Source organism: Apis laboriosa, unplaced genomic scaffold (assembly GCF_014066325.1).
Source record: "Apis laboriosa isolate Shangri-la unplaced genomic scaffold, ASM1406632v1 scaffold25_cov139, whole genome shotgun sequence".
Lineage (NCBI taxonomy): Eukaryota > Metazoa > Arthropoda > Insecta > Hymenoptera > Apidae > Apis > Apis laboriosa.
Genome location: NW_025222552.1, coordinates 1,119,676 through 1,147,361, shown reverse-complemented (window position 1 = coordinate 1,147,361; position 27,686 = coordinate 1,119,676). Strand labels below are relative to the sequence as shown.

The 27,686-nt window shown below is 18.7% G+C and overlaps 4 protein-coding genes across 6 annotated transcripts in view; 2 read left to right on the top strand and 2 right to left on the bottom strand.

Annotated features, from left to right (window-relative positions):
* Positions 1 to 213: 213 nt before the first annotated feature.
* On the bottom strand, positions 214 to 3,585 carry LOC122713608 (ATP-dependent DNA helicase 2 subunit 1-like). Of its 3 annotated transcripts, none has more exons than XM_043934209.1 (9): positions 3,570 to 3,585; positions 2,962 to 3,170; positions 2,642 to 2,813; positions 1,875 to 2,316; positions 1,660 to 1,759; positions 1,342 to 1,579; positions 1,072 to 1,233; positions 556 to 786; positions 214 to 479 (listed from the first exon to the last, which is right to left on the bottom strand). In XM_043934209.1, exons 2-9 carry the CDS (start codon positions 3,124 to 3,126, stop codon positions 358 to 360), a joined length of 1,632 nt encoding a protein of 543 aa, XP_043790144.1. In that variant the 5' UTR covers positions 3,127 to 3,170; positions 3,570 to 3,585; the 3' UTR covers positions 214 to 357. The 3 variants fall into 3 exon arrangements, with proteins under 3 accessions (XP_043790144.1, XP_043790143.1, XP_043790145.1); XM_043934208.1 differs by lacking the exon at positions 3,570 to 3,585 and adding an exon at positions 3,469 to 3,510; XM_043934210.1 differs by lacking the exon at positions 3,570 to 3,585 and having other exon boundaries at positions 1,875 to 2,037; positions 2,962 to 3,254.
* Positions 3,586 to 5,965: 2,380 nt separating this feature from the next.
* Positions 5,966 to 12,637, top strand: LOC122713577 (kinesin-like protein Klp61F). The gene is made up of 16 exons (XM_043934157.1): positions 5,966 to 6,126; positions 6,557 to 6,704; positions 6,788 to 6,937; positions 7,620 to 7,780; positions 7,941 to 8,090; positions 8,604 to 8,840; positions 8,920 to 9,295; positions 9,399 to 9,670; positions 10,190 to 10,329; positions 10,424 to 10,515; positions 10,659 to 11,000; positions 11,097 to 11,324; positions 11,443 to 11,622; positions 11,697 to 11,919; positions 12,077 to 12,198; positions 12,297 to 12,637. Exons 1-16 carry the CDS (start codon positions 6,062 to 6,064, stop codon positions 12,570 to 12,572), a joined length of 3,162 nt encoding a protein of 1,053 aa, XP_043790092.1. The 5' UTR covers positions 5,966 to 6,061; the 3' UTR covers positions 12,573 to 12,637.
* Positions 12,638 to 13,787: 1,150 nt separating this feature from the next.
* On the top strand, positions 13,788 to 16,896 carry LOC122713588 (vacuolar protein sorting-associated protein 52 homolog). Its single transcript, XM_043934176.1, has 9 exons — positions 13,788 to 14,109; positions 14,287 to 14,462; positions 14,572 to 14,956; positions 15,022 to 15,204; positions 15,372 to 15,497; positions 15,578 to 15,762; positions 15,868 to 15,952; positions 16,041 to 16,244; positions 16,406 to 16,896. Exons 1-9 carry the CDS (start codon positions 13,876 to 13,878, stop codon positions 16,829 to 16,831), a joined length of 2,004 nt encoding a protein of 667 aa, XP_043790111.1. The 5' UTR covers positions 13,788 to 13,875; the 3' UTR covers positions 16,832 to 16,896.
* A 2,294-nt stretch (positions 16,897 to 19,190) lies between these two features.
* The window catches only part of LOC122713599, a 37,400-nt gene continuing 28,904 nt past the window's right edge, over positions 19,191 to 27,686 (bottom strand). Inside the window, exons 3-8 of the mRNA XM_043934198.1 lie at positions 26,460 to 27,016; positions 24,072 to 24,187; positions 23,353 to 23,490; positions 22,239 to 22,440; positions 20,208 to 20,429; positions 19,191 to 19,370 (exon numbers count right to left, since the gene is read on the bottom strand). Of these exons, the coding sequence (XP_043790133.1) occupies positions 19,282 to 19,370; positions 20,208 to 20,429; positions 22,239 to 22,440; positions 23,353 to 23,490; positions 24,072 to 24,187; positions 26,460 to 27,016 (1,324 nt within the window). The 3' untranslated portion in view covers positions 19,191 to 19,281. The remainder of the gene's footprint in view (positions 19,371 to 20,207; positions 20,430 to 22,238; positions 22,441 to 23,352; positions 23,491 to 24,071; positions 24,188 to 26,459; positions 27,017 to 27,686) is intronic.

Sequence of the window (27,686 nt, the reverse complement as noted above, 5' to 3'; positions counted from 1 at the left end):
ATTAAATAAATCCTTCAATATTTTATAATATTTCATTTAAAATATTTCTTAATCCTATTAATTAATTCATTTTTTTTTTTTTATTAAATATATTCTTTGTGTAAATATTGTGTTTTACTAAAATCAAAATAAAAAATAAATTCTATAATTTTTTTCTAGAATTTAAATTAAATAATGTAATAAAAAAAATTAAGTTAATATATTAACCAATTTAGATAAAATTTTATTTCTTCAAATATAATGTTTTTAAACCAGTTTTTAAATTAATATATATTTAATAATATACCTGATTCTTTATCTTTTTGAGTTCTTTAATCTTTTTTTCACTTTCTAATGTAGTTAGTTCTATTACTTCGTTTATTTTCTTACATTTTTTCTTTTTTTTTTTGGTATATTGTCTTCTGTTTCTTCATTAAATATTTTATCATATTCATCTAATAAATCTTTTACAAGTTTATGAATCTCTTCGGTTTTTGGAACTAAAAAAATTTATATATTAATATGTTATAAAATATTGTAATATTTATAGATTTATATATATTTTTATAAACTTACATGTATCATCAGGCAGTGATTTAAATTGTTCCAAATCTAGAGCTAAAGTTTCTACTATTTGAAGTTGTACTTGTAGTTTAGGATTTGAGAATAATTTCGGATTATATTCGATATTTAATTTTTTCATTATATTTTTTAGAAGTTCAACTGCATTTGGTTCAATTGGAGGTTTTCTTTCATTATGATTATATATAAATTCTGAGAAATATTCACTAAGATCTCGAACATTTTCTACAATTTAAAACCAAATTATAATATATTATATATTATTATAATTTAAAATTTCTTAAAAATAAATTTGTATGTGTTTTTCATGTATTTCAATATATTAAATTACATCAATAGATACTAATTATTAAAATATTTTAAATATTTAATGAAATTTATATTTTTATTTCAGTAATTTGATATTTCCAAATTTATTTTTTAATTTTAAATTATTTTTTTATCACTTTTTGAATTATTTTTTTATCATTGAATAAAAAATGTTTAAATTAATATTTTAAAAAAACAAACCTCTAAATGGCATTTTATATAAATAAAATCCACCATTATTTACATTTGGTATCATAGTATATAAACTTGAAGCAGAATAACTTCTTATTGTTACTGCACATATTATCATTAATTTCTTTGAATCACATTTATTGAGTAATGCACCAAATAATAATTTGTTATCTGCAATGAAAGATTATTTTAAATAATTTTATATATTTAAGAAATTCTATTTTAGTGAAAATATTTATAATCTTTTAAATTCAAATTTAACTTTTAAAATAAAATTACCTTTACGATTACTTTTGCTTGGTATAACAAAATATGGTGTTTCAACATGATATAAAAGATGATAAGAAATATGTTTTATACAAATTAAATCAATGCCTGGTTCTCGCATCGTACTTAAGGATCTTACTTCTGCTTGTGTAAAATATATTTTCTCCAAACCGAAATTTTGATATTTTCGAATATCCATTTCTAGAACGGATGATGATGTTCGCTTATTTTCTATGTCATCTATCTCTTCCTATAATGTAAACAAAAAAATTGCGGATTATTATGTTATATAAAATAAACAATGTATATAGAAATTATTGAAATACATACTGTCATTATATCATCTTTATCCACTTTAAAGTATGTACGTGTAGTTAAAGGAATATTAGTTTGTTTACTTATATTTTCTTTGTGTAAATATTGTGTTTTACTAAAATCAAAATAAAAAATAAATTCTATAATTTTTCTAGAATTTAAATTAAATAATGTAATAAAAAAAATTAAGTTAATATATTAACCAATTTAGATAAAATTTTATTTCTTACACAGAAAGATTACGAAGTGATACATCTATAGTCACATTTTCTCCAAGTCTCCAAGGTAGTTTTGCCATATTTCTGGAGGGCAACTTTACTTGTTCTACTAAATCTTTTAAAGATGTTCTTTTATAATCATCTGCTTCAATTTTTCCAGATAACATTTCTAAATCTTTATAAAACAAATCATGATTCCAATTTTCACCCAAACCAACAATAGATAATTGGATATCTATATCACTATAGCTTGTTGCTTTTACTCTTATTCTATGTTTTTCATTATCATCTATTATTGAAGGATTATCTTGACATGTAAAAAGAATTACTCTTTTCATTGGCATAGTAATATGTACAGCCGAGAATGCTCGTATTGCATGCCACAATACATCGTGTAATGGATAAGAAGTAGAGGAAGCATTATCTCTGTAATATTCCCATGTTTTTCCTTCATCTATGTATAAAATATAATAAAAGACAAAAAATGATTTAAAAAATTCTAAAACCAATAGAATGTAAATTATATTTATATTTAAATTAAATTTTAAAAATTTTAAATTATATTTTTCTTGTAAAATTTTAATTTTTTCTTATATAATATTATTAGAGATAGCTTTCCTCTGCATTTAATATATAATTCTTACTTTTGTAACAAAAATTACTTTGAAATTATTTTAATTTTCTTATTCTTATTTATAATAAGATGTACAATATATACAATATATATATATATATATATATATATATATATATATGTATAATATATATCAAAAGATTACCTATTTTCATTACATCTTTTAAATCATCCTTTGAGATAAGATTTAATTTCTTAAGAATTAATATATTTTTTGTTTCAGAATCTGAATCATACTTTTCAGTTCCAAACAAAATTAAACCCATCCAATCTTGTCTATTCCATACTAATTTTTGCTTAAGAATTTCTTTGTATTGCTAAATTAAAAAAGAAATTAAAATTAATTTTTAAATTTTTACTTTAAAAAACTTTAAAAATAAATATTTAACTTTAAATTAATATTTAAATAACATTATTCAAAAGTATTATTATTATAAAATAATTAAAAATAATAAACTGTGATACCTTTATGCATTGTAAAAAATATGGAATTCCATTTTGTGGATCATTTTTGAACATTGGAGGTGTTGCATCAATTAAAAAAAGTATACCATCTCTGACACCATAAAGATCTTTAGAGTCATCTTCATAATCTTCATTTTCTAAATCTTCTTCATTGAAAGATGCCATTATATCTTTGTTTTCACTGTTATTATAAACTTTTCTAATATTTTCTAAAAATTATTCATTTTATTTTATATTATTTTTTTATTTTCATATAAAATTTATAATAAAATTTACTATGATATAATTTTAGTTATTTTGTTATTATATAATGTTTTAATTATATGCTAAAATATTATTATTATAAATCATGCATATACTTTAAAAATTATTTTCTTTAATAAACTATTATTTCAATTGATATTATTCAATTCAAATAAAAAATGTATCACAGGAAATTTTTTGGAATTATAGATTTTTGCTTTGTAAAAGAAAATATTATTATTTTAATTTTTTATATTTATATACTTTTTTTTTGTTTAATTACAGAGGTTGTTTATGATTTATTATAATAATATATTTTTTTTATATTAAAGTAATTAATTTATTGTTATCAATGGTTTCTTAACTCCGTTAAATTGTCGAATATAATCACGGATAAGATATAAAGTAGATATATCAATCAATGCATTTTTTGGTTTACAATTTAATTCTTAAATCTCATTATCATTTCAGTCTTATTTTCAGTATTATCGATTTATATAAAATAAAATTAAAAAGAAATAATGAGTAAAGATTTTCAAATATCGTCAAAAAAAGAATAAAATGTAAATAAATAAATAAGATAATATTAATTATAACAAATATAACAAAGTATACATTTTTTATTCGCAAATTTCAGTTTATATTTATATTATATCTATAATTATATAATTATATTTGAAATAAAATATAATAATATTATATTTAATTAATATCTAATTTAATAGAATTTTATATTTTATGTATTCAAATATCAATTGCGCAAAAAAATCATATTGATACATCTTTTATGATTTAAAATTCGTTATTTTCATATTTTTTATTATAATATAATGAAAATAATATCAATTTATAAGATTTTTATTATAAAGATGAATTTAAATATAATAGTATTAAAGTTAAATTTATTTATACATATTGCTATTGTACATCAATGATACATCAATGAGTAAAGATCTCTGATATATGATGCAAATGTAATTTTTAATATGAATAGATTAAACATTAGAATAAATTCTAAAAAAATAATATATAATATTATAATAATAAATGTAAACATATATGGTAGATCTAAAATTTTTTTTTAATAAAATTATCACTTATTTTTAATCTCAAAACATTGACCTTTTTTTTTTTAATAAAATCGAATATTTTATTATCGAATATAATTTTTAATGCATATTGAAAGTAACGATTATATTTATATTTTTGTTATATAAAATGTTTTTTTTTATTTATATGTAGCAATAAAAATTTCCGAATCATAATAATAAAATAAGTTGCGTGCAAATTTTTTATTAAAAGAAAATAATTATAATTAAAATTTTTTTGAATTATGTATTAGAAATTCTTTTTAAAAATTTTAGTTATTTTTAAAATTAAAAATAAATATCTAAATATAAAATTATATATAACATATATATAATATATAAGATAATTCATAACAGATGAATTAACATATCTACACCTAATCTGTCACTTTAATATTCTATATTATAGAGAAAATATAAAAATCTTTGATTTGACTTTTTTTGACTAGTGATTTTATTTCGTACAATGTAAAATTAATGTTTTTGATATGCAGAGGAAAAAATACGATATCTGTGGAATATATACTGAAGAAAAAAATAAATGAAAAATTAAAGAATGTAAAAACAATTTTTATTGCAAAATTAATTGATTCATATTAAAACAAATAAGAGTATAAATTTAGAGAAAAAATCTTTTCTTTTTAAATATTTTTGTTTCAATTCTTTTTCCAAATATTAAGATATTTTTGTAAAATCCAATTTGAAATTCTGCAATAGAATGTAAAGCAAATGCAAATAAAAAATTATTATACATTCATATATGTATATTCAAATTAAAAATTCTTAATAATTCTCACAAAAATATTATATATTTATTATTTTTCTGTTATTTTTAAAGTGCAAAATAATCGAATATTTTTGAAAAATTATAACAATTAAATTCTTCATTGTATATACAACAAATTTTTTATCTTTTTAATTAAGATAAGTTGTTTGAAATTGATTGAATTGTTTTGAATTCTATTTTTTATTATATTATTCATATTGAATATTTAAACAATAAAAATATATTCTTTATTGTTTAATAAAGATTGTTTAATAAAGATATATTTTTTATTGTTTAATTTGATTTGCATTTGATACGTGCACAATTTCTAAATAAATTCTACTTATTTATATCAAGTTATCAAATCTATGAGTAAATATATAAAAATATAAAATCAAATTCACATGAAATATAAAGATAGATATTCATTTGTTCATATATCATATTAATTACAGCAAAATAGATAAGTAGTAAGCTATTATTATTATTAATCATTTATTAATTTTTATAATAATAATATTAATAATATAATATATAATTGAATTTGTTGAACAAAAAGTTTCATGTTTCATTATTCGGATTTATTTCTATTATATGTTTTAATGCGCATATACAATAATGAAAATCATATTAATCATATAATAGAATAATAAAAAATCCACTTTAAATAAATAGAAATTCACTTTAAAACATAAGTATTAGCCATATTTATCAAACAGCGCACCTAGTGGCTATATAAAGTATTACAAATTTCAAATTTTTCGATGTTTAAATTGTAACGACTTATGTTCTATTGTTTTCAAAAAAGTGAATAATGCTTGCAACGTAATTTGTATAAGTTTTGATTGTTATAAAGTATAATTTCTAAATAATAATTTAAATAATAATAATAATAATAATAATAATAATAATTTTAATAATAATAATAGTAATAATAATAATAATAATAATAATAATAATAATAATAATAATAATAATAATAACAACAACCATAACAACAAAGATGAATGATACACGAAGCGGAAAAAAGGAATTATGTCAACAAATACAAGTATTTGTTCGTATTAGGTGAGTGAATTTTATTTCAAGAAATGAGTTATTAAAAACTAAAAAAAAAATAAAAAAATAAGTTATTTTAATAAATGATAATGATACTTGCTAGATAATTATTATTATATATATAATAATTAAACTTAAATTTTTTTACATATATATAAATTTAATTTATATTATTGAATTAGTATATATCATATTATGTGTTACACAATAAAATATTAATAGAACGTATAAATTACAAAATTTCATATGTTTAAAGATTATAAAGTTAATATTGAATCATTAATATTAATGATTAATAATATTATGATATATATTATTAATATAATATTATATTTAATATCATTAATATATATATATATATATATATATATATATATAATAAAAATGTTTTTCATGTAAGTTCATTTATTTTTTGTAATAATTCTAATTTTTTTTAAAGGCCTATAAATAATTCTGAAAAAAATGATAAATGTACAAATATATTAGAAATTCCTAATGACAAAGAAGTAATAGTTCATGAACGTCCATATGATAAAATTTCTAAAAAATTTAAATTTAATAGTGTATTTGGACCTTCTGCAAAACAGGTATGTTGTATTTGTATTTAATGAACATATATATATATATATATAAATAAAATACAGTTTATTATATATTTTTTAAATAATAGATCAATGTATATAATGTTGTTGTTAATCCATTATTGGAACAAGTTTTGGCTGGATATAATTGTACAGTATTTGCATATGGTCAAACTGGTACAGGAAAAACATTCACAATGGAAGGAATTAACAAAGAACTAAATTTATATTGGCACAGTGTAAGATATTTTTTATTATAGAGTGATTTATAAGATAAAAAATTAATATTAACAATTTCTTAAATATAATAAAATAATAATTTTAATGAAATAATGAAAAAAATTAAAAAACATTAATATATAATATTTTTAAAAATATTCAATAATAAATTATATATGAATATTTTTAAATATATATTTTTGAGCATAATAAAAAATAATAAAATGGAACTTATAATTAATATTATTAATTATTATGATTTCAAAATAGCTATCATATTATTATTCTTTATTATTTTTAAAATATAATATGTCCTGATAATTTTTATTTACATTTTATGTAGTCTATTTTCATTCACTCTATTTATATATAAATACAATTTTTAAAATTACTAAATTTTGAATATTTTATATTTATCAAAGAATATTTATATTTTTATAAAAGAGATCATTTTAGAAATTATTAAAAAATAGATAATGAAAAAAAAATATTTATTAAGTACTATGAATTGATATTATTTTAAAATTTTTGAAAATTTAAAACATTGAAAAAAATTATTATAATATTTATAAAAAATAAGATATTTTGAAGTAATTAATTATGTAAGTTTTAAAATAAAAATATAACATATTAGAATGTAAGATGTACAATAAAGTATATATATATAAATAATATATTATATGTATAACAATATAATTATAGGATTCATCTGCTGGTATGATACCACGTTCTTTAAGTCATTTATTTGACAAGTTGCAAGCATTGGAAACACAAGAATATACAGTTAGAGTTAGTTTTCTTGAACTCTATAATGAAGATATATTTGATCTTCTATCAAATAATCATGATGCATCTAAATTAAGGTAAATAATATATATCTTTTAAATATATATTATATATAAAAATGACATTAATTATTTTCTTAATTCTTTCTATTAATCTAAATTTTAATAAACGAATATATTATATTTACAATAAATTTTAATAAACAAATCTAATATAATAATAATATCAATTAACTAGACTATATGAAGATACATCAAAAAAAGGTGCAGTAATTGTACATGGATTAGAAGAAGTAACAATACACAATACAAGTGAAGTTTATAAAATTCTCAAGAAAGGATCAGATAAAAGACAAACAGCTGCAACATTTATGAATACTCAATCTAGGTTATTATTTATTATTGAAGTTAATTTTTAAGTATAAGAAATATTTATAAATTTGTATTTATTTAAATATTAATAAAAAACATGTTAAGTACCATTTCTGATCAGCAGTATTTGAAAATAAATAAAATTATTTATATAATAATGTATTTAATATGTTGATAAATACTAGGAGATGCGAGGAAGAATAAAGAAAATTTGCTTTATGTTCAGAATATTTTATATTGATAAAATAATTCATATGTATTAATAATGTATATTTTTATATTTTTATATTATTTGTATGTATATTCTTTATATATTATTTTGTCTTATATTTTAAGTTCTAAATGTTATTTGAGAAACAATGCTTTTTAATTGATATCCAATTTGTTTTATTTAATTTTTTCTCGTATCTTTCATATTTTATTAACTATTTAAGCTATTGTATATTTGTACTATATTAAATACTATATTATACAATTTTATATTTTGAAGTAGTTTAATGGTTTTAACAAATGAAATTTTTGATTATAGTCGATCTCATACAATATTTTCAATTACTGTACATATGAAAGAAAGTACTATAGATGGTGAAGAAATCTTGAAAACAGGAAAATTAAATTTGGTCGATCTGGCGGGAAGTGAAAATGTAGGAAGATCTGGCTCTGTTGATAAAAGAGCAAGAGAAGCTGGTAATATTAACCAATCGTTATTAACTCTTGGTAGAGTTATTACAGCTCTTGTTGAAAGAGCACCACATATACCTTATCGGTAATAAAAATAAATATTTTATTTTTTTCATAAGATTGATAATTGTATATTATTACGTTTTATATATTATATTATACAGAGAATCTAAACTTACAAGATTGTTACAAGAATCATTAGGTGGTCGTACAAAAACATCAATTATTGCAACTGTATCTCCTGCTAATATTAATCTTGAGGAAACATTGTCAACTCTAGATTATGCACATCGTGCGAAAAATATTACTAATCGACCAGAAATAAATCAAAAACTTTCAAAACGAGAATTTTTGAAACAATATACAGAAGAAATAGAAAAATTACGAAGAGATTTATTAGCTACACGCGAAAGAAATGGTGTTTATCTTGCAGATGATAATTTTAAAGAAATGCAAACATTAATTTCACAACAAAATAAGGAAATAGAAGAAAAAATTAATCATATAAAAGCACTTGAAAAAATTATGCAAGATAAAGAGGTATTACATTTTTATTAATAAATGAAATTTTATTATTCATTTCATTGCATGACTGTTATTTATAACTATTATTTTTAATGCATTATTTATTTTTTCTTTTTAGAAAATATTTAATGAACTTGAATCACAAAATATTGCTCAAATGAAAGAATTGAATGAAATTAAAACTAAATTAAATAATGCTACTGATGCTTTACAGTCAACATATAATCGATTAAAATTAACAATACAAGAACGAGATGAACAAAAATATTTAACAGAAAAATATATGACTACAGAGCAATCTTTATTAAATCAAGCTCAGACTTTAGTAAACGTTGTAGATACTGCAATAACAGATTCTTATAGATTACATGATAAAATTGAACGGAAAAGGTTTGAATATCATATTTATATTTTTTAAGATTTTATAATTTTTTATACACATATAATTTTATATATGATAATTTTTTCATACACATATAATTTTATATGTGATAATTTTTTCATACACAATAGGATTTTCGTATCTATTTAAATGAATTTAATATTCATTTGAAAAATTTGCATTCAAATATATATAATCTATCTATAAGTCTAATCCTATAAATTTGATGCTAGTTATGATAAAACTAATAACTAATTAAATTAACTATACTAAATTCAGCTCATATAATAAATAAAATATTATCATTAGTAAATACAAATATATATGTATATACATAATAGAGTTTGCTACTATTCGAATTTTACGAAAATCTTGAAATTAATTTTATAAATGATTTTATTTTATTTTTAAAAATGTAAAAAGATTTATCATAAAAAAAGTTATACTTTATATTAGTTACTTTATAGTTATACTTTATATCTTATATCTATGTTATATTAATAAATTTTTTATTGATTGATTTTTAGCGAAATGGAACGAAAATTTGAAGTCCTTGGTAAAGGTTTAAAAAATAATGTTTCTGATTGCTTACAAAATATTAAAAAAGATGTATTTACATATGGTGAAAAATTGAAGGAAGTTTTTACATCAATGAAAAATGATCTTGGTAATAAAACTTTTTCACAGAAATTCATATTTTCTTTATTAATTTTTATTTTTATTGTTTTTATTTTTTTTTGTATATGTATTTTTATTTATAGAAATTTGTATTAAATATGAGAGTATTGACACAGCAACAAATATTCCAAATCCATCTGATACTAATAATTTAAAAAAAAATATAGATGAATCCGTAAGTAATATATTACATATATACTTTTTTTATTATCCTTATCCTATTTATTTTTAATTATAAAAATTTATAAAAATTTTATATATATATATTTTTTTATATATTTTTATATCTATTTTATATTTTTTTCTTTTTTATTTCAGTATTCAAATTACCAAAATTGGATACAAAATGAAATGAAAAATGCGGCAAATACGTTTAAATCTGAACATGAATTAATGAGTGTAATTTCTCTAAAATTGGCTCAAGACATTGACAAAATAATAGAAAATGAAATAGCTAAAAACTTACAAATTATAAGAAATAATATATCTAAAAAATTAAAACAAACTTCAATTTCTTTAAAAGAAATGATAGATTCAGTTTGTATAGAAGAATTAAAAAGTTATAATCATATAAATAAAAATGTTAAAAATATTATAAAAAATATAGAAATACTTCGTAAAAAGCAAGAATTTAGTCAGAAGCAACAATCATTTATAAAAGTATAACGAATATAATTTTATACTATTATGTTATTTTGATTATTAGATTATATTATATTATATAATTGGATTATATTAATTTATATTAATTTTTAGATGCTGAAAAATGTATTTTCGCAATTCAACGAGTTAAAAGAAAATCAAGAAAAGTATTACTGTACTGCAATTAATAATTGTGATTATATTAGTAAAATTTGTAATGAAATTGGTGACCAAGCAACAACTAATTCTAATATAAATACTAAAATGATGAATGATTTGATAGATTATATAGAAAATGATATAGAGAAAATTGAAAGTAACATTATTATTGAAACAAAAAAGGTAATATCATATCTCTATAGTTACAATTTTTATTTTAATAAAAAAGTTGAATCTTTTTATTACTTTTAATATGAAATATATTAATAAGTTCAATTTTGTATTTTATTTTATTAAATAGAATGAAGAAATTGCAAATAGAATTACAACACAAGGAAAAGATTTAATAAATGAATTAAAATCAAATGTAAATGAAAGTTGTAATGTATTGAAACAACACAACAATATTATGGAATGCAATATTAAGGAAACACAACTGAAATTGGATATAGATAAGAATATGAATTTTTTGTTAATTGATGTAAATTTATATAAAATTTTAAATTTGATTTGATGAAATATTAAATATTAATAAATAGAATGTTATATTTTTAGGATGCGTACAAGATAATTTCAGATGCAAATAAAAATCATATAGAATTTGTGAGAGATAAAAAAATAAAAATTTCTGATATTTCTCAAGAGATATCTATAAAATTAGAAAATCAAATAATGGACTCTTGTGTACGGAATAATAACTTTGTGGAACAATTACAAATGACAGATGATGAAATCAACAAATTTTTTGATAAAGATGTACAACGTGATATTTCAACAGGTCTATTATTATTTTATTATTAATAATTATTATTAATAATTTATTATTATTATTAATAAATATTTAATAATTATTAATAAAAAAAGAAAAAAATACAAATATATTTAAATTAATATTAAAATTAAATTATTCTTTATTTTATAAATTTTATTTTTAGGATTAACACCTGCTAGAAAAAATTTTTCTTATCCTCGTCAGTTTGTAGCAACATCACCACATGAAAAAATTCTTAAAAGATTTAGAGAAACCACAAAAATTTTTGAAACAACACAAGATGATGTAAGTAATGATGCATTTATACAGAATAACATAATATATTTTTAATAACATAATATTTTTATCTTATATATATTTCTATTATGTTTTTTATATATTAGTATATGCAAGAAGATATGTCTATGAATGATGAAACAATATTAAAGCAAATTGCAAATTCAACTGCATTATCTGATGTAACATTTGTATCTTCTGGAGTTGATAATACAACAATTAGTAAGCAAATTGCAGATTCAACTATATTATCTGATGTAACATTTGTATCTTCTGTAGCTGATGATATAACATTTACTGCATCTATTTTTAATAATGATGATTTATCAAAGCGTACTAGCTCCTCTGATTCTATAGATTCTCATATCGAAAATGTTACATAATATAACATAATGTTATATATTAAATATTCAATCTCATATTTAATCTGAACGATTTTAATGCAAAGGTAAAAATTATAATTTTTATTTATTTTTTATTTTCATGAAATATTTATAATGTATATAATATAATATGTTTTCATGAAATATTATAATGTGTATAATGTAATATGTAATATACATATATATAATATGTATATATTGTTTATAATTTTCTTAATTTATTTTACAGAACAAAAAAAAAGAAGAAAAATGACAATTATATCTTAATATATGAATACAATGAATAATATATAGATTTTTGTAAAATTCGTAAAATATCAAATTTATTAATTTTTTTTAAATAAAAATGAATTTATATATATTAAGACTTTTAATTATAATAGAATCAAAATTGATTATGTGTAATGTCAAATCATTTAATCATTTAATCAAATATATTTCAGAATATGAGATAATATATTTGAAACATAATTGATTATCAAAATTATTATATTATTAATATAAATATAAAGAAAAAAAAAGAAACAATTTTTTATCATAGTTATAGAGATCATAATATAATAATAATATTCATTTGACAATTCTTAATTCAAATTTAAATTTGAATGCTTATAAATTTGATATCTGAAAATTCAATTGAAGCAAAAAAAAAAAAAAAAAAAAAAAAATCGATTATAAATCATAAAAATATCAAGTTTTAGTTAAAAAAATTTATTTCATTTGATATAAGAGAAACTTCTTTGAAATTTCTTTAACTTTGAAGTCCTATTTCTAAAAATTGATAATAGCGAATACTAATAATTTCATTTGACTTTGTGATGGTTGCTACTTCTGATACAAATAAATGAATAAATATGTATTATAATATTGTATAAAAATTTAATATATAAATTAGATTATAATGACAAATAATCATAAAAGTTCTCTTAGTACGATAAATTTTAATAAATTTTTAAAATTTTGCGCGATCGATACTTTCGATATTTTCAATTTCCAAATTCCATAATATAATATTTCTCTTACACTTTGTTTGTAGTGATATATTCGTAGCCAACTCTATTCTATATTTTATCTATGGTTTTATTCTGGATTCTGATGAATCTGATGAGGATTATCTGACTATCTGATTGTTTGTGATATTTTAAGAATAGAAAAGATTTGAATAGCATATTGACTAACTTGGTTCATTATTTACCAGCATATGTAAAATTAAATATTAAAAATTACATGTATATATATATATATATATATATATATATATATATATATAAATTGATGAAAAAATAAAGGAAAAATTTATAAAATGTCTGGTGAAATCGATATTTTTGACGATAATGAGTCGCAATTACCACAAGATCTTGGAGATGACGTTGTTCAAGAAGTTTTGAAAACTGGTACAGATTTACGTCAATATTCTAGGCAGATTGAAAAAGAATTAAAGGAAGTTGAAAATAAATCTATTCAAGATTATATAAAAGAAAGTGAAAATATAGCGAGTTTACATAATCAAATTGCTGCATGTGATAATATTTTAGAGGTTAGATTTTAATAATATATTCAATATAAAATATAAATATCTGTCATTTACATTTGAATTTTATTTAAAATTTGAAAAATAATAATATATAATTAGAAATATATTTAGCAAATTTATTATTTTATTAAGTTTAATTAAAATTTGTTGAATTTTGCAATTTAGTATATTTTTTTCCAGAAAATGGAATCCATGTTGATGAGTTTTCAATCAGACTTAGGAAGTATTAGTTCAGAAATACTTTATTTACAACGTAAATCTGTAGCAATGAGTCAACAATTGTCTAATAGACAAATAATTAGAGGACCTCTTAGTCAATTTATTGAAGATATGACAGTATCAGAAGCTCTTATTGCGTAAGCATTAATAACTGAAAAATAATTTTTTATAAAAAAATTAATATTCTTAAATATATAAAATTTATTATAATATAATAAAATTTATAACAATTTATAATATATGCAGGGGAATTATGGACTCTCCAGTAACTGAAAAAGAATTTTTAACACAACTGCAAACATTAAATCATAAAATAAATTTTGTAAAGGAACAAAGTTTTAAAGAAGCAAAATCATGTTTAGATGTAAAAGATATATTGGAGAAACTGAAAGTGAAAGCATTAGCAAAAATTAGAACATATCTTTTAGAACAAATTTATAAATTTAGAAAACCAATGACAAATTATCAAGTACCACAAAATAACATGTTAAAGTATAAATTTTTTTTTGAGTTTATTTTGGCAAATGAAAGAAATGTAGCAGAAGAAATTTGTGGAGAATATATTAGCACAATGAGTAAAATATATTATTCATATTTTAAATCATATTCTTCAAGACTAATGAAATTACAGGTTAGTAAAATATAATGATAAATTTAAAATATTTGTAGAGGAACAATATTTATTAAATTGTATAGTTTGAAGAAGGAGCTACTAAAGATGATCTCATGGGAGTTGAAGATACTGCTGGGAGAAGTATTTTTCATAAAACCATATTAAAGCATAGAGGTACGGTATTTTCTATAGGTAATAGAGGAGATGTATTAACTTTTCAATTGGAAGCACCCATTATAGTACCTCATACTGCATTTAAAATAAGGGTAAATATAAAAATTTTTTAAATATATTTTTTATTTTTAAAATGAAATTATATATGTAAATGTATATATAAATGTAAATTCAATCATTTTTTAAAATTATTTTTATTTTACAATTATTTTATTATAAATATATTATATATGTCAATTTGATTGATTTTTATTTATAGTATCATTATGAAGCCTTGTTCAGAAGTGAACAATATGCTCTTGTAGATAATGCTTGTAGAGAATATTTATTTTTAACTGAATTCTTCAAAGTACGTGGTGTACAGGCAATGGATATTTTCAACCAAGTAAAATAATATTTTTCTCTGTTATATTAATAATATTAATGAAAATGAATATATAAGATTATATATTTTTAATTAAAAAGGTAATGGGAAAAACATTAAATCTAATGATGAAAAATTTACAATCTTTTGTGGAAGATTGCTATGATACTATCGCTTTATTCCTTTGCTTACATTTAGTAATGCGATATCGATTGACTTGCCATAAAAGAGCAGTACCCGCTTTAGATAAATATTGGGATAATATGACATCAGTAATCTGGCCTAGGTATAAATAAATAATACATATTTAAATTAACACAATGTAACACATATATATAATATAATTTTTAAATAGAAATATATTTTCAATATATCTTTTTTAAATTTTTAGATTTGAATATGTTTTTCAATTGAATATTCAAAGTATAAAACATTGTGATCCATTAAAACTTACTCAAGAAACAGGACCACATTATGTAAGTTTATAATATTAAAATTACAAATATATAATTTAAATTTTTAGAAAGGAACTTATTTATAAGTACTTACAAAATTTATTTATAGATTACAAGAAGATATGCGGAATTTAGTGCTGCAATGGTTAGTGTAGTTGAAGGATTTCCTTGTGAAGGAGCCACACAATTATTAGCAGAATTAAGAGAAGCTGTACAATGTTTCCTATTAAGAATGGCTGCTACATTTTCTAGTAGAATTCAACAATTAGTTTTCCTCATCAATAATTATGATTTAGTTCTTGGTGTATTAATGGTAAATATATATATAAATTAAAAATAAATCAACTTTATAATATAATTATAATTATAATTATAATTATTATATTATTAATAATATATTAACAATATAATTATATTCTTAACTGTATATTCTTAACAATTATATTAATTTATAATTATATTCTTTATTTTTAGGAAAGAACACGAGATAATTCAAAAGAAGCAGAAAGTTTTCGTGATCAATTAAATGCACGATCTTCAGAGTATGTAGAAGAAATTTTAAGTCCACATTTTGGAGGTATAATACAGTTTGTCAAAGAATCTGAAGCTATGATCGAGAAGGATCAAACTGATGAATCAAAAAGACAAGAAGGAAAAGCATTAGCTCTTGTGCAATCTTTTACGAATAATTGGAAACGGGCATTAGAAGAAATTAATCATGAAGTATTGAAATCTTTTCCTAGTTTAGTACTTGGTACAGCACTTGTACAACGTACAATGACACAGCTAGTGCAATATTATCATAGGTTTCATAAAATTTTACCACCAAATGCTCGAACACAATTAACTAACTTTCATCATATAATGGTAGAAATGAAAAAATATAAAACAAACTATTAAAAAAAAAGAATTTTATTTCTATTTAAATTATATTAAAAATAAAATAGATAGAATTATAAATAAAAAAATATATAATATAAATAAAAGAATATAAATAAAAAAATTATAAATGTAAGATTAATTTATTATTAAATTGAATCTATTATTAATTTTTTTAATCTAGTTTTATTAATCTAATAATGTAAATATTATATTTATACATATATGTATATTTATAAATGTGAAAATGTCTTACATAAATCACATCTTATTTATGAATTATCTTTATAAGTATTAAAAATATATTTGATTGCAATTGAAAAAAATTCATACAAATTATTATATTTAATATCATTAATATATTCAATATCATTCAATATCATCAAAACTAATATTGAAGTTAATATTAAAATTATATAAAAATATTAATATGCAAAAAGCAAAATTTAAAAAAATTTGTTGTAAATTTATTAATGTTATAAAATATTTTATTATTTTATTTTTTTACCTCTCATTAATTAATGGAATAATAAAAATAAGATTAGAACACATAAATTATGAAAAACACTGTACATTTATTTATAAAATAATACATATTAGCATAATACTAATCGTAATTTATTATCTTTCTATACAATTAAGTAATTCTATATAATTAATTTTCGCATTTATATGACTCATAAATATGAGTAACTCAGCTAGCACGAGACAATCAACATACATCTATATTACATAAGATTTCCTATTTATATATATTTTAAAAAATTATTAAATTTATAATTTTGCAACATTTATGGCAAATAATGTTGATTTATCTTCATTAGTAACTTATATAACAATTATAGATTTATTTTTTCTTTTTTTCAAAATTATACGATTATTTTAATTGCATATAAATAGTTTCAATTATTTCTAATTTTTTTGAAAAAAAAAAAAAGAATATTTAAGAATATTTTAAATATTTCAATAATTCTTAAACAATCTCAAACTTTCATTTATCATAGTATTTAGTATATCATAACAAAGTTTTTTATTTACAAAATTTAATTTAAATTTAATACATTATTATAATTCTTTTATTATTATTATTATTATTTTAATGTATTTAAAGATTATAAAAAGATNATTGTGTATTATAATGTTCATTTTTTAAATTTTTTAATTTTTTCAGAATTTATAGTAATTACTATTTTATTTTTTTTAATTGAAATTGAAATTAATTCTTGATTATTTTTAGTTTTTTTAGTATTTTCAGTTTGTGAATTAGTATTAGGATTATCATTAATAGTAAGAATTAATTATGAATTAGGTCATCAAAAATTAAATATATTAAATTTAATTTATTAAATTATATTATTATTATTTATAATAATGATAATTATAATAATAATTTTTTATTTAATAATATTATTTTTTAAAAAAAATAAATATTTAAATTTAATTATTAGTAATTTAATTATAATTATATTATTATTTAATTTATTTAATTTTAGTTGAATTGAATGAATTATTTATATATGAAATTTTAGTTTTAATAATTATTCATATGGATTAATAATATTAACTTTATGAATTTTTAGATTAATTTTTTTATCATTAAATAATAATAGGATAAATTGTTTATTAATTAATTTATTATTAATAATATCTTTATTATTTGTATTTATATCAATAAATTTTTTATTATTTTATAATAATGATATCATAATATAACTATCACATGATAAATTTCTCTGATTTCTAGTATTGATAAAATTAAATTGATAATATTAAGTGAATCTTCAATTTCAAAATCAATTCATATCATAAATTACATAAAATAATTGTTTATTTTCGGACAAGACTGGAAGTTATATAAATTTTTATCTCAGAAGCTATTCAGATTGAATTTATCCTTTCTTTGGAATGAATCTCTGAATTGTGAATGAGATTCATTTTTCTTATATTTTGATCATATATTTATATTAAGATAATTCGAATTGTTAGATGAAATATAATAATCATTAGGATTTATCGCATTAAATTATTAAGAATTGAAGGTTTGTATATATCTAATAATTAACGAAAATTAATTATATATATACGTATGTACTTCATAATAAGTATTTAATTCTTTGTGATTTACTGTAATAATTTCTAAGAATTACAAATTTTTTTTTTTTTTTTTTATATTTTTATAATTTCATCTTATTTATCAATATTATTTATTTCTAAAAATAAAATCTTTATATTAAACTAGTATTTTTTTTATTAAATTAAATTCAAATTTAAAATCAAATTTAAATTATCTCACATGAGATCTTACTATTTTTTTTTAGTAAATCACGAAGTAATGATTGCTTAATTATTATTGCTATTATTGCTAACTTAAAATAAAAATGTATAAATAATTTTCATATTTTGTTATTGAAATATGCATTTTTGTGTAAGACGCATAATTTTTAAAAGTAAATTTAATTGTTGTTGCACGATTATAATATATTGTCAATTGCGTGTAAAACTCCATTTGTTGCTGGTATATTATGCGTTATTACATGTGCTTCGTTTATTCGTACTCGACCTAGAACAAGGTAGGAAATAGTTTAATGTTTTTCTATATCACAAAATTTCTTTTTTGAAATATTTCATAATGATATATATTAAAAGAATTAATTTAAAAATAATTAAACAAAATTCAAATAAAAATAATATAAAAATGATGTCAAAATTTTAAATTTAATTGTAATTGCAAATAAAATGAATTAATTGTAATAAAAAGATTTCTATGATTTCAGAATGAAAAATGATAAAAAAATTAAATTAAAAAAAAATACTTTTTTTATTTTTAATATTTCTAAGAAAATTCCTATATTGATAAAATTTTTACTTTATGTACGTTTCTATGAATTATTTTATAAATACATACAATATAATTTATTTAAAAATAAATATTTGTAAATGTTAAAAATAAAAAGAACTATTTCAAATAAAATCGGATAAAGTAACTTGATTATAAAATATTCCTAGAATTTTGTGGTATCAAAAAAAATATTTAACTTTAATTTATTTTTACAAAAATGGAAAAATTATTATTTAATGATATATATGTATGAAAATATAAATATAATGATATATATATATGATATATATGTATGAAAATATAAATATTATGTTATATATAAATAAGAAAAATTTATTATGTTTAATTTATTAGTGTTTATTTTTATACTTGAGAAATTTTCAAATTTTTTGATTTCTTCGAAAATTGGTTTTCCAATGATTTAAGTATTTGAATAGCATTACTATTGACGAAAAAAATATTAATCGATTTACCAATAATGAAAATGATTGATTTAATCACATTCTGTATTTTACTATGAGTTTAAAAAATTTGAAATTTCGATATTTTTTTACTTACCACCATTTTTATGAATATGGAGAGGTGATTGCGGACGAAGAGTATCTTTTTGCAGATAATACCTCATTCCAGCTGTATATAAAGTCGATGGAATTATATGTCTCGAAATGATTGTTTTTGCAGCATTTGGTCCATCTTCTTCTGTCCAAACAGATGTTCCGTCTTTTGAAGCTGATTCGAAAGCGGAATCCGTTGGAGCGAAAATGGTGAAAGTTTTAGGTCCTGCAAAAATTATTTTCTTGTTAATAGCAATTACTCATCTTTAATTATTTTAATTATTATTTTAATTATTTGACTTTACTATTGAACTTTATATGGCATATTATTAGTTTGATGTATTTGTTCAGTCCTTCAAATTTAATCTAATTATTGCATAAAATATAAAATGTGCTATAATGTATTAATTGATTGCAGAATTTTATTCATTATAAATAATATATATTAATTATTAATATATAATAATTATTTATTGTTATACATTTAAAACTATATGTATAAGTAAATATTTAAAGATAATATATGAGTCGATATCTATAATTAATAGCTAATTTATAGATTTAAAGAAATAGAAAATTAAACAGACGAAAATTTTATTAAATAAAATTAAATTATTTCGAATGATGCATTATTAGGATATATAATATATATTTACTTTTTATATATTTACTATTACTATACTATAATATATTTACTATTATTATATACTATACTATATTTATATTTACTATTATTATATACTATAATATATATTTACTATTTACTATTATACTTAATTCAGAACTAAAAATTTTTCAAAGATTTTAACTTTATAAAACTAAATAGATTCTATATATTTAATTATTTAAATTTAAATTATTAAATTTAAATAATTTTTGAATATTTTTTTATATGTTGTTTTTACTATAAATAAAAAGTAACAAACTGCATTGAATTAATTATAATTTAATTTTTATTTGATTAATATTTTTTATTCTAAAATCTATAATTTTTATTCTAAAATCTATAATTAAGTTTGTTAACAATATATTAATTTAATTTAAAAATTAATATTTGCATTTGTGTTAAATAGAATTTTACTTTATTGAAAATTTTATTGAAGTTTCATTAAATTGAATAAGTTTAAAAATTTTATTATATTTAATTAAATAAATTTAATACAATTTTTAAACTCATTCATTCATTAGTAGTATAATTTATTTCTTCCATATTTTTTTCGTTTTTATTTTCGTTTTTACTTCAAATAGAATATAACAAATAAAAAACTAAATTGCATAATTGTTACATAATAATATAAATAACTATAATTATAACTATAATGATAATATAATTATTTATATATATTGTATTATAGGATATTTCAATATTAATAAATAAATAAAAAAAATATATTAAATGCAGTGTCATTAGAAAAAATTTATTTTTATTTATTATTTCTTTAACGATGAAAAAGTTTTATAAATTTTAAATATAAATTTATTAACTCATTAATAAATTCATTAATTCAAACATTCAATTCATCATTTTATTTTATATTTATATTATATTCGTTTTATATTATTTTTTTTGTAATGATTTTTTTCTATGTAATTGCACAATTTTATAAAATTTAAAAAAAAATTAAATTAATAATTTATAACATTTTAATAAATTATATTATTATTAAAAAATTTTTTTTAAATTTGTGTTTTTAAATTATTACTCTAATATATCTTTTTTATTTTGATATAAAAATATTATATGAATTATTCTATTTATGTATTTTAATAATATTGCATGTTGTTATTATTGGTGAATAGATTAGATCTATTAAAACAGTGTTTGCTCTATAATATATATAATTAATATCAATATTATAATATTACAATTATAATATTCATTTATCTGTATTCTGAAACATGAAATTTAAAATAATAATATTAAGTTTAAAATAATATTTTATAAATATCTTTTTTTTGAGAAGTTCAAATTTAAAAAAGTAAAAGATTTTTTTGCAAATTTTAATTTGAATTTAACATTTTGTTTTTTAATTACCTGATAAAGTATCTTGAAGACCTGATATGTAAAGTAATTTTAAGAAAATGGTGAATCTTCTTTCACGATCAGCTTGTAATGTTTGTATCAAATCGCCAACCGGAAGTGGGAACATTACCCTATCTACAGCGTGGGCGATGCCTTGAGGTATTTCGATATCTCGTTTACTTGACGCCACTTTTGCACCATTTATTGTTATAACCTGTTTGTAAAAATGAATATAAAAGTAAAGACAATATTATTTTATTCTTGGATCAAAATTAATTAAATTAAATTTATATATATTTTTTTTTATTAAAAATGGATAAAAATTAAATAGAAATTGATTAGTTGGTTAAATGATTAGTTTATTTGAAATTTTATTTTTAAAATATTAATTAATTTTTAATATTAAGAATTAAAATATAAAATTAATCCAACTTTTTGAAAAAATTTATATTTTTAAAATTAGCAATAAAAGAATTCTTTTTCCTAATTTGTGATTAGTTCTTTTAATATATCAAGAATTTTCAAGAATTTTAATATATGTTTTTTTGATAATTATTGGAAATATATTGTTTATGATCTTTTTATAAATATTATTACTAATTTCAGTTAATAAGAGCAGAGAAAAAAAATTAATTAAAATATTTCATGAAAAGAAATATTTGAAGAGAATCTATGCAATTAAAAATCACGATTATTAATATTTCCATCACGTTTGAAAATCAAATAAAAATATTATAATCAATATAATAATAAAAATTCCTTAAGAATTTTCTTATTAAAGAAATCATTTTTTCTTATGTTAATTATAAGAATTAAGAAAAAACAGAAGAAATCATTTATTTTTAAATATCTAAATTATTATTATTTTTAAGTAAATACTTATTTCATATGTTACTAACATAAAATGTTTTTTAGAAGATCGATAAACTAGATCAACGTGAAACGATCGATCGAGGAAAGCGATAATGCAATATGCAGATTATAATTCATTAATACATACATGCACGAGGATAAATAGAAATAAATTATTGTAAGGTTACATAACTTGAAATGATTGGTGAATTGAAACGATAACATAACTTTATTATTATATACAAACTTTCTTAAAAATAAGAGATGCAAGTACCTTTATGTCATTCCATTCATGATCATGCATTGCATATTCGTTCACTCTTAATTGCGTTCCAGCCAAGCTAACACCAGTCATTTCATCTTGCAAGGAATCAATTCTGAAAGCTCCTGGTATCACATGGTGTAGTAAAAGCTGCAATTTAATTATATAAATTATATCAATATAATTTAATTGCTTAACATGAAAAAATAATATGAAAAAAAATATAGGAGATAAAATATTTTTTTATTATTCGTAATTTCTAATAATAAACAAAAATTGCTTTAGATAATTACTTATAAATTATTATTTTTATTGATTTTATAAATTTTTATTGCGTTTACAGCAATATAATTTTTATTTTCAGTAAATAATGTTTTTAAATTATAATTATAGAAATAATTTTGGATGAATAAATGTGAATTAAATATGAGATAAAATATATAATATAAATTAAAGAAAATTATCAATTTCACAAATATGTTTAATTTATTCATTCATATTGTATTATTTTTTACATATTTATTCAATTAAAAATAAACTTATAATAAAAAAAAAAAAGAATTGATAATATATTTTAAATAGTAATCATCATTAGATCTATATTCATAATTACATGTATAAAATCAAACTATGTAATGTTATAAATTTGGAATTTTAAATTAATATAGAGATGCATCTTAAGAGTTCAATAGCAATTTTTGTTATACTATAAAGCAATAAATGTAACATACTCCACTAAGAAGTCGTGGATTATCTCGGAATTTTTGTTCTGCTTTTTCTGGGCCACCAAGTTGTACTAAGAGCGTTCTGAAAGCTTTATCCGTCGGAACGAATATTGTGTATGGACCTATAATGTTACAACACAATTAATCTTTTTTTTTATAAGATTGAATTATATTACATTTATTCATAAATGCAAATTTTCATATAATAATTTATGCATGAGAAATTCGAATTATTTTTTAGATAAATTCATTTTAATGAAGAAAAATTATATTTCAAGATCATTTTAATTTCTTTTAAGTATGATGATTTGAATCTCTCAATTTCTCATAATTTTACAACTTATACTGTTAAAATAACAAAGATAAATAAATTCGATTACGTAGGAATGTAATAATCCCAATTATATTTTCAATATTCGAATATTATTCAGAAACCATTACAATTCTTATCATATTTATATTATTTATGTTTTTTTATTTTTTAACAAATTATATTATTATATTATTTGTAATCATTTTTTATTTTATTTTTTTTTTGTTTTTATTGTATTACAAATATAATTCAATCTAATAGTGTAATCTAGTATATATTTAATTATCTGACATTATCTGAAGTTCCTATCATTACATACTAAAATTTCCTATCATTACATAAAAAATTTGTATAATTTTAACGTCAATTGAATGATATTCTTATAAAGTGTCATGAGAACAAACGCATTTTTTTCAATCACAAGAATAATTATCATCCGGTTGTGTAATTCTCACCCGACGGGGACATCGTTACACTTCTTTGATTTTTAATTGACGGAAGTGCACGGTTTTTCCGTTTGGTTTAACGAGTCAATAATGAATCTGATTGCACGATCTCCTTTGATTGCATTGATTTATTACTTATTTTCACAATCACTTTTAATTGCTTTGAAAGTGATTCGTCCAAGTGTTTAATTTTAGTTATTGATTGCATCCATGTAATTTAATATCCTTACTGTCAATATTAACAAAATATGAAAACATATTAACGTTTTTTGTAAATAGAACATTAATGATAAGAATTATTGAAACTATTTAATTTATATATATTTTTAATTTAATATTTAAATTAAATTATTATTTAATAAAGAAAAGAGTTTAGAATAATAAAAAAAATTAAAATATAATAAAAATATAAAAAAAATTAAAATATATATATATATATAATATATCTAATATACATAAATGTATAGTTATAATATATTTCAGTATATAAATATATATTGAAATAAAAAAATGGACATCGTTATTGAATAAAAAAAAAAATTTTAAAACACATTTTAAAACATAAATTTTTCTGAATCATATTTTTGTTTACTTAAATAATAGATTTCATTCAATCATTACTGAACTTATTAAAGTAACAATAAATACATTGACAAAAGATATATAAACATTCAAACAAAACGATAAGTTATATAAATCAATTAATGTAACATCGTAAGATATAATTAAGCTAGCTTTTGTAATTTATATATATTCGTATAACGAGAAAATGTGATTCATCATTGTTCTTGCGATGAGACAACAGTGTCGAAACGAATAATTTGTGAGAATTTTTCTAAATATTGCATGATTGATTAGATATTGGAAAAGAGAAAAATAAAACTTTCTCATAATAAGTAATCGTATTAAATTGTGATTATACGTTTGAATGTATTTTTTGACGAATTAATGTTATGACATATAAAAATATAAGAATACATGTATATCTGTCATATATAAATTATGATTTATAAGTTTTACATTTCGAGATCTTTTATCGTTAGTAATCCTATTTCTTAACATTTTAAACGATAAAAAAATCGAAATTCTTTGATAAATTGATTTTTGACAAATATGAAAAAAAGTTATAAAGATATGTAATGTTACTAAATAAGATATGTCAAAAAAGATATTATTATAATATCTATATATCTATATATAATCAATATATACATACAATTATATATATACAATTATATATATACAATACATACAATTATATATATACATACAATAACAATATATACATACAATTCAATATGATTAATGATAATTTTAAATTATTTAATAGTTTAAATTATAATTGTTATAAAATATTTAGAAAAATGCAATGAAATTCAGAAAGATTAGTATATTGATAATATTAATTATATTAAAAGAAAAGTCCCATATATGTAAAAGTCTTTCTTTTTTCACATTTCATAACACAATCGTACGCATCATCATAAAAAACCGTCATAAAATAGGAAATTCTTATTATATATATATATATATATATTATATTATCGATTAATATAAATTTTAAAAATCTTAAAATAAAATTAAAAAAAAGTAAAGTAGATTAAAGAAATATTATCTAATTTTGTAAATACTCACCAGTTTCATTCAACACGTTATCCAGACCTGACTGCCTCAGATATTTAGCCATTGCAAACAATCCTTCTCTCCTCAACAATGTGATCAAACTTTCCTGTATTTGATTTCTCGTCGTAGGCAATTCGATGGTCGGCATGATAGTAGATCTTTCGAAAGTGTCCTGATAGATGATATTTTCGTTGTGTAAGGTAATCAATGGTCTTGTAGTGGTCTGAATTGTTTTTAAACTCGGTAAAGTTTCACTAGATGGTGAAGTAAAGTGAATGTAAGAATTGGTCGAATGATGTGAGAAAGTCGTCGGCACTGATGCAGGTGTTGTCGTAATGATTTCATTGACAGGAGCCATGGTTGGGATGAAATGGTTCCTTGTTACAGTTGGATATTTCGTTGTGACTCGATTATCCTGATCTAAAGAGATTAATTTAGGAGTAGTGTTGGCAGTCTTGAGAGAATTGAATACATGGCTTGTGACACTCGATGCTGAAGATAGATATTTGTCAGTCGTTGACACGGAATTTGGAGAGATTGTCACATGAGGAAAGTGCTCAGTTGGTTTGCTATAAAAGAATATCATTTTGATTAATACCATTGATATTTTTAGGTTATGTAAGATATGTAATGTTACTAAATAAGATATGTCAAAAAAGATATTATTATAATATCTATATATCTATATATAATCAATATACATACAATTCAATATGATTAATGATAATTTTAAATTATTTAATAGTTTAAATTATAATTGTTATAAAATATTTAGAAATATGCATTGTTTTGGTTCCTTGAATAACATATATACGTTTCTTAATAAATTAAGTTTCAAATAAAGGAAATAAACAAATATATTTCATATATATTTTACATAATACAAGTTCTTTAGTAATTTAGTAATTTAATTGTTTTGTAAATTAAAAATTTAAGCAATAAAATTCTTGTATTACGTATATAATAAATTTTTAGAGAATATGATTTGATTGATTAACTTCTGAACTATAACTTTCATATTTTTTGTGATATATTGCATAATTGTATACGTTATGAATATCTATTAATGAGAGAATTTTATGAAAAGCTATTTAATACTTCCGATCTATGAATCGATTACATATATAAATCGGTAATTTATTAATTTTTTCAAATGACGATCAAATTTCTAACAATATCTCTTCTACATAAAACTACTTTAAATAATACTTTATATATATATATATATATATATATATA

Coding starts and splice junctions, on each gene's coding strand:
- LOC122713608 (XM_043934209.1), bottom strand. CDS start 3,126: ATGGCATCTTTCAATGAAGAAGATTTAGAAAATGAAGATTATGAAGAT. Junction 2,317..2,641: donor AAAAGATGTAATGAAAATAG/GTAATCTTTTGA, acceptor TTTTATACATAG/ATGAAGGAAAAACATGGGAA. Junction 1,760..1,874: donor TCACTTCGTAATCTTTCTGT/GTAAGAAATAAA, acceptor TTTTGATTTTAG/TAAAACACAATATTTACACA.
- LOC122713577 (XM_043934157.1), top strand. CDS start 6,062: ATGAATGATACACGAAGCGGAAAAAAGGAATTATGTCAACAAATACAA. Junction 6,938..7,619: donor TAAATTTATATTGGCACAGT/GTAAGATATTTT, acceptor ATATAATTATAG/GATTCATCTGCTGGTATGAT. Junction 10,330..10,423: donor ATCAATGAAAAATGATCTTG/GTAATAAAACTT, acceptor TTTTATTTATAG/AAATTTGTATTAAATATGAG.
- LOC122713588 (XM_043934176.1), top strand. CDS start 13,876: ATGTCTGGTGAAATCGATATTTTTGACGATAATGAGTCGCAATTACCA. Junction 14,110..14,286: donor CATGTGATAATATTTTAGAG/GTTAGATTTTAA, acceptor ATTTTTTTCCAG/AAAATGGAATCCATGTTGAT. Junction 16,245..16,405: donor TAGTTCTTGGTGTATTAATG/GTAAATATATAT, acceptor CTTTATTTTTAG/GAAAGAACACGAGATAATTC.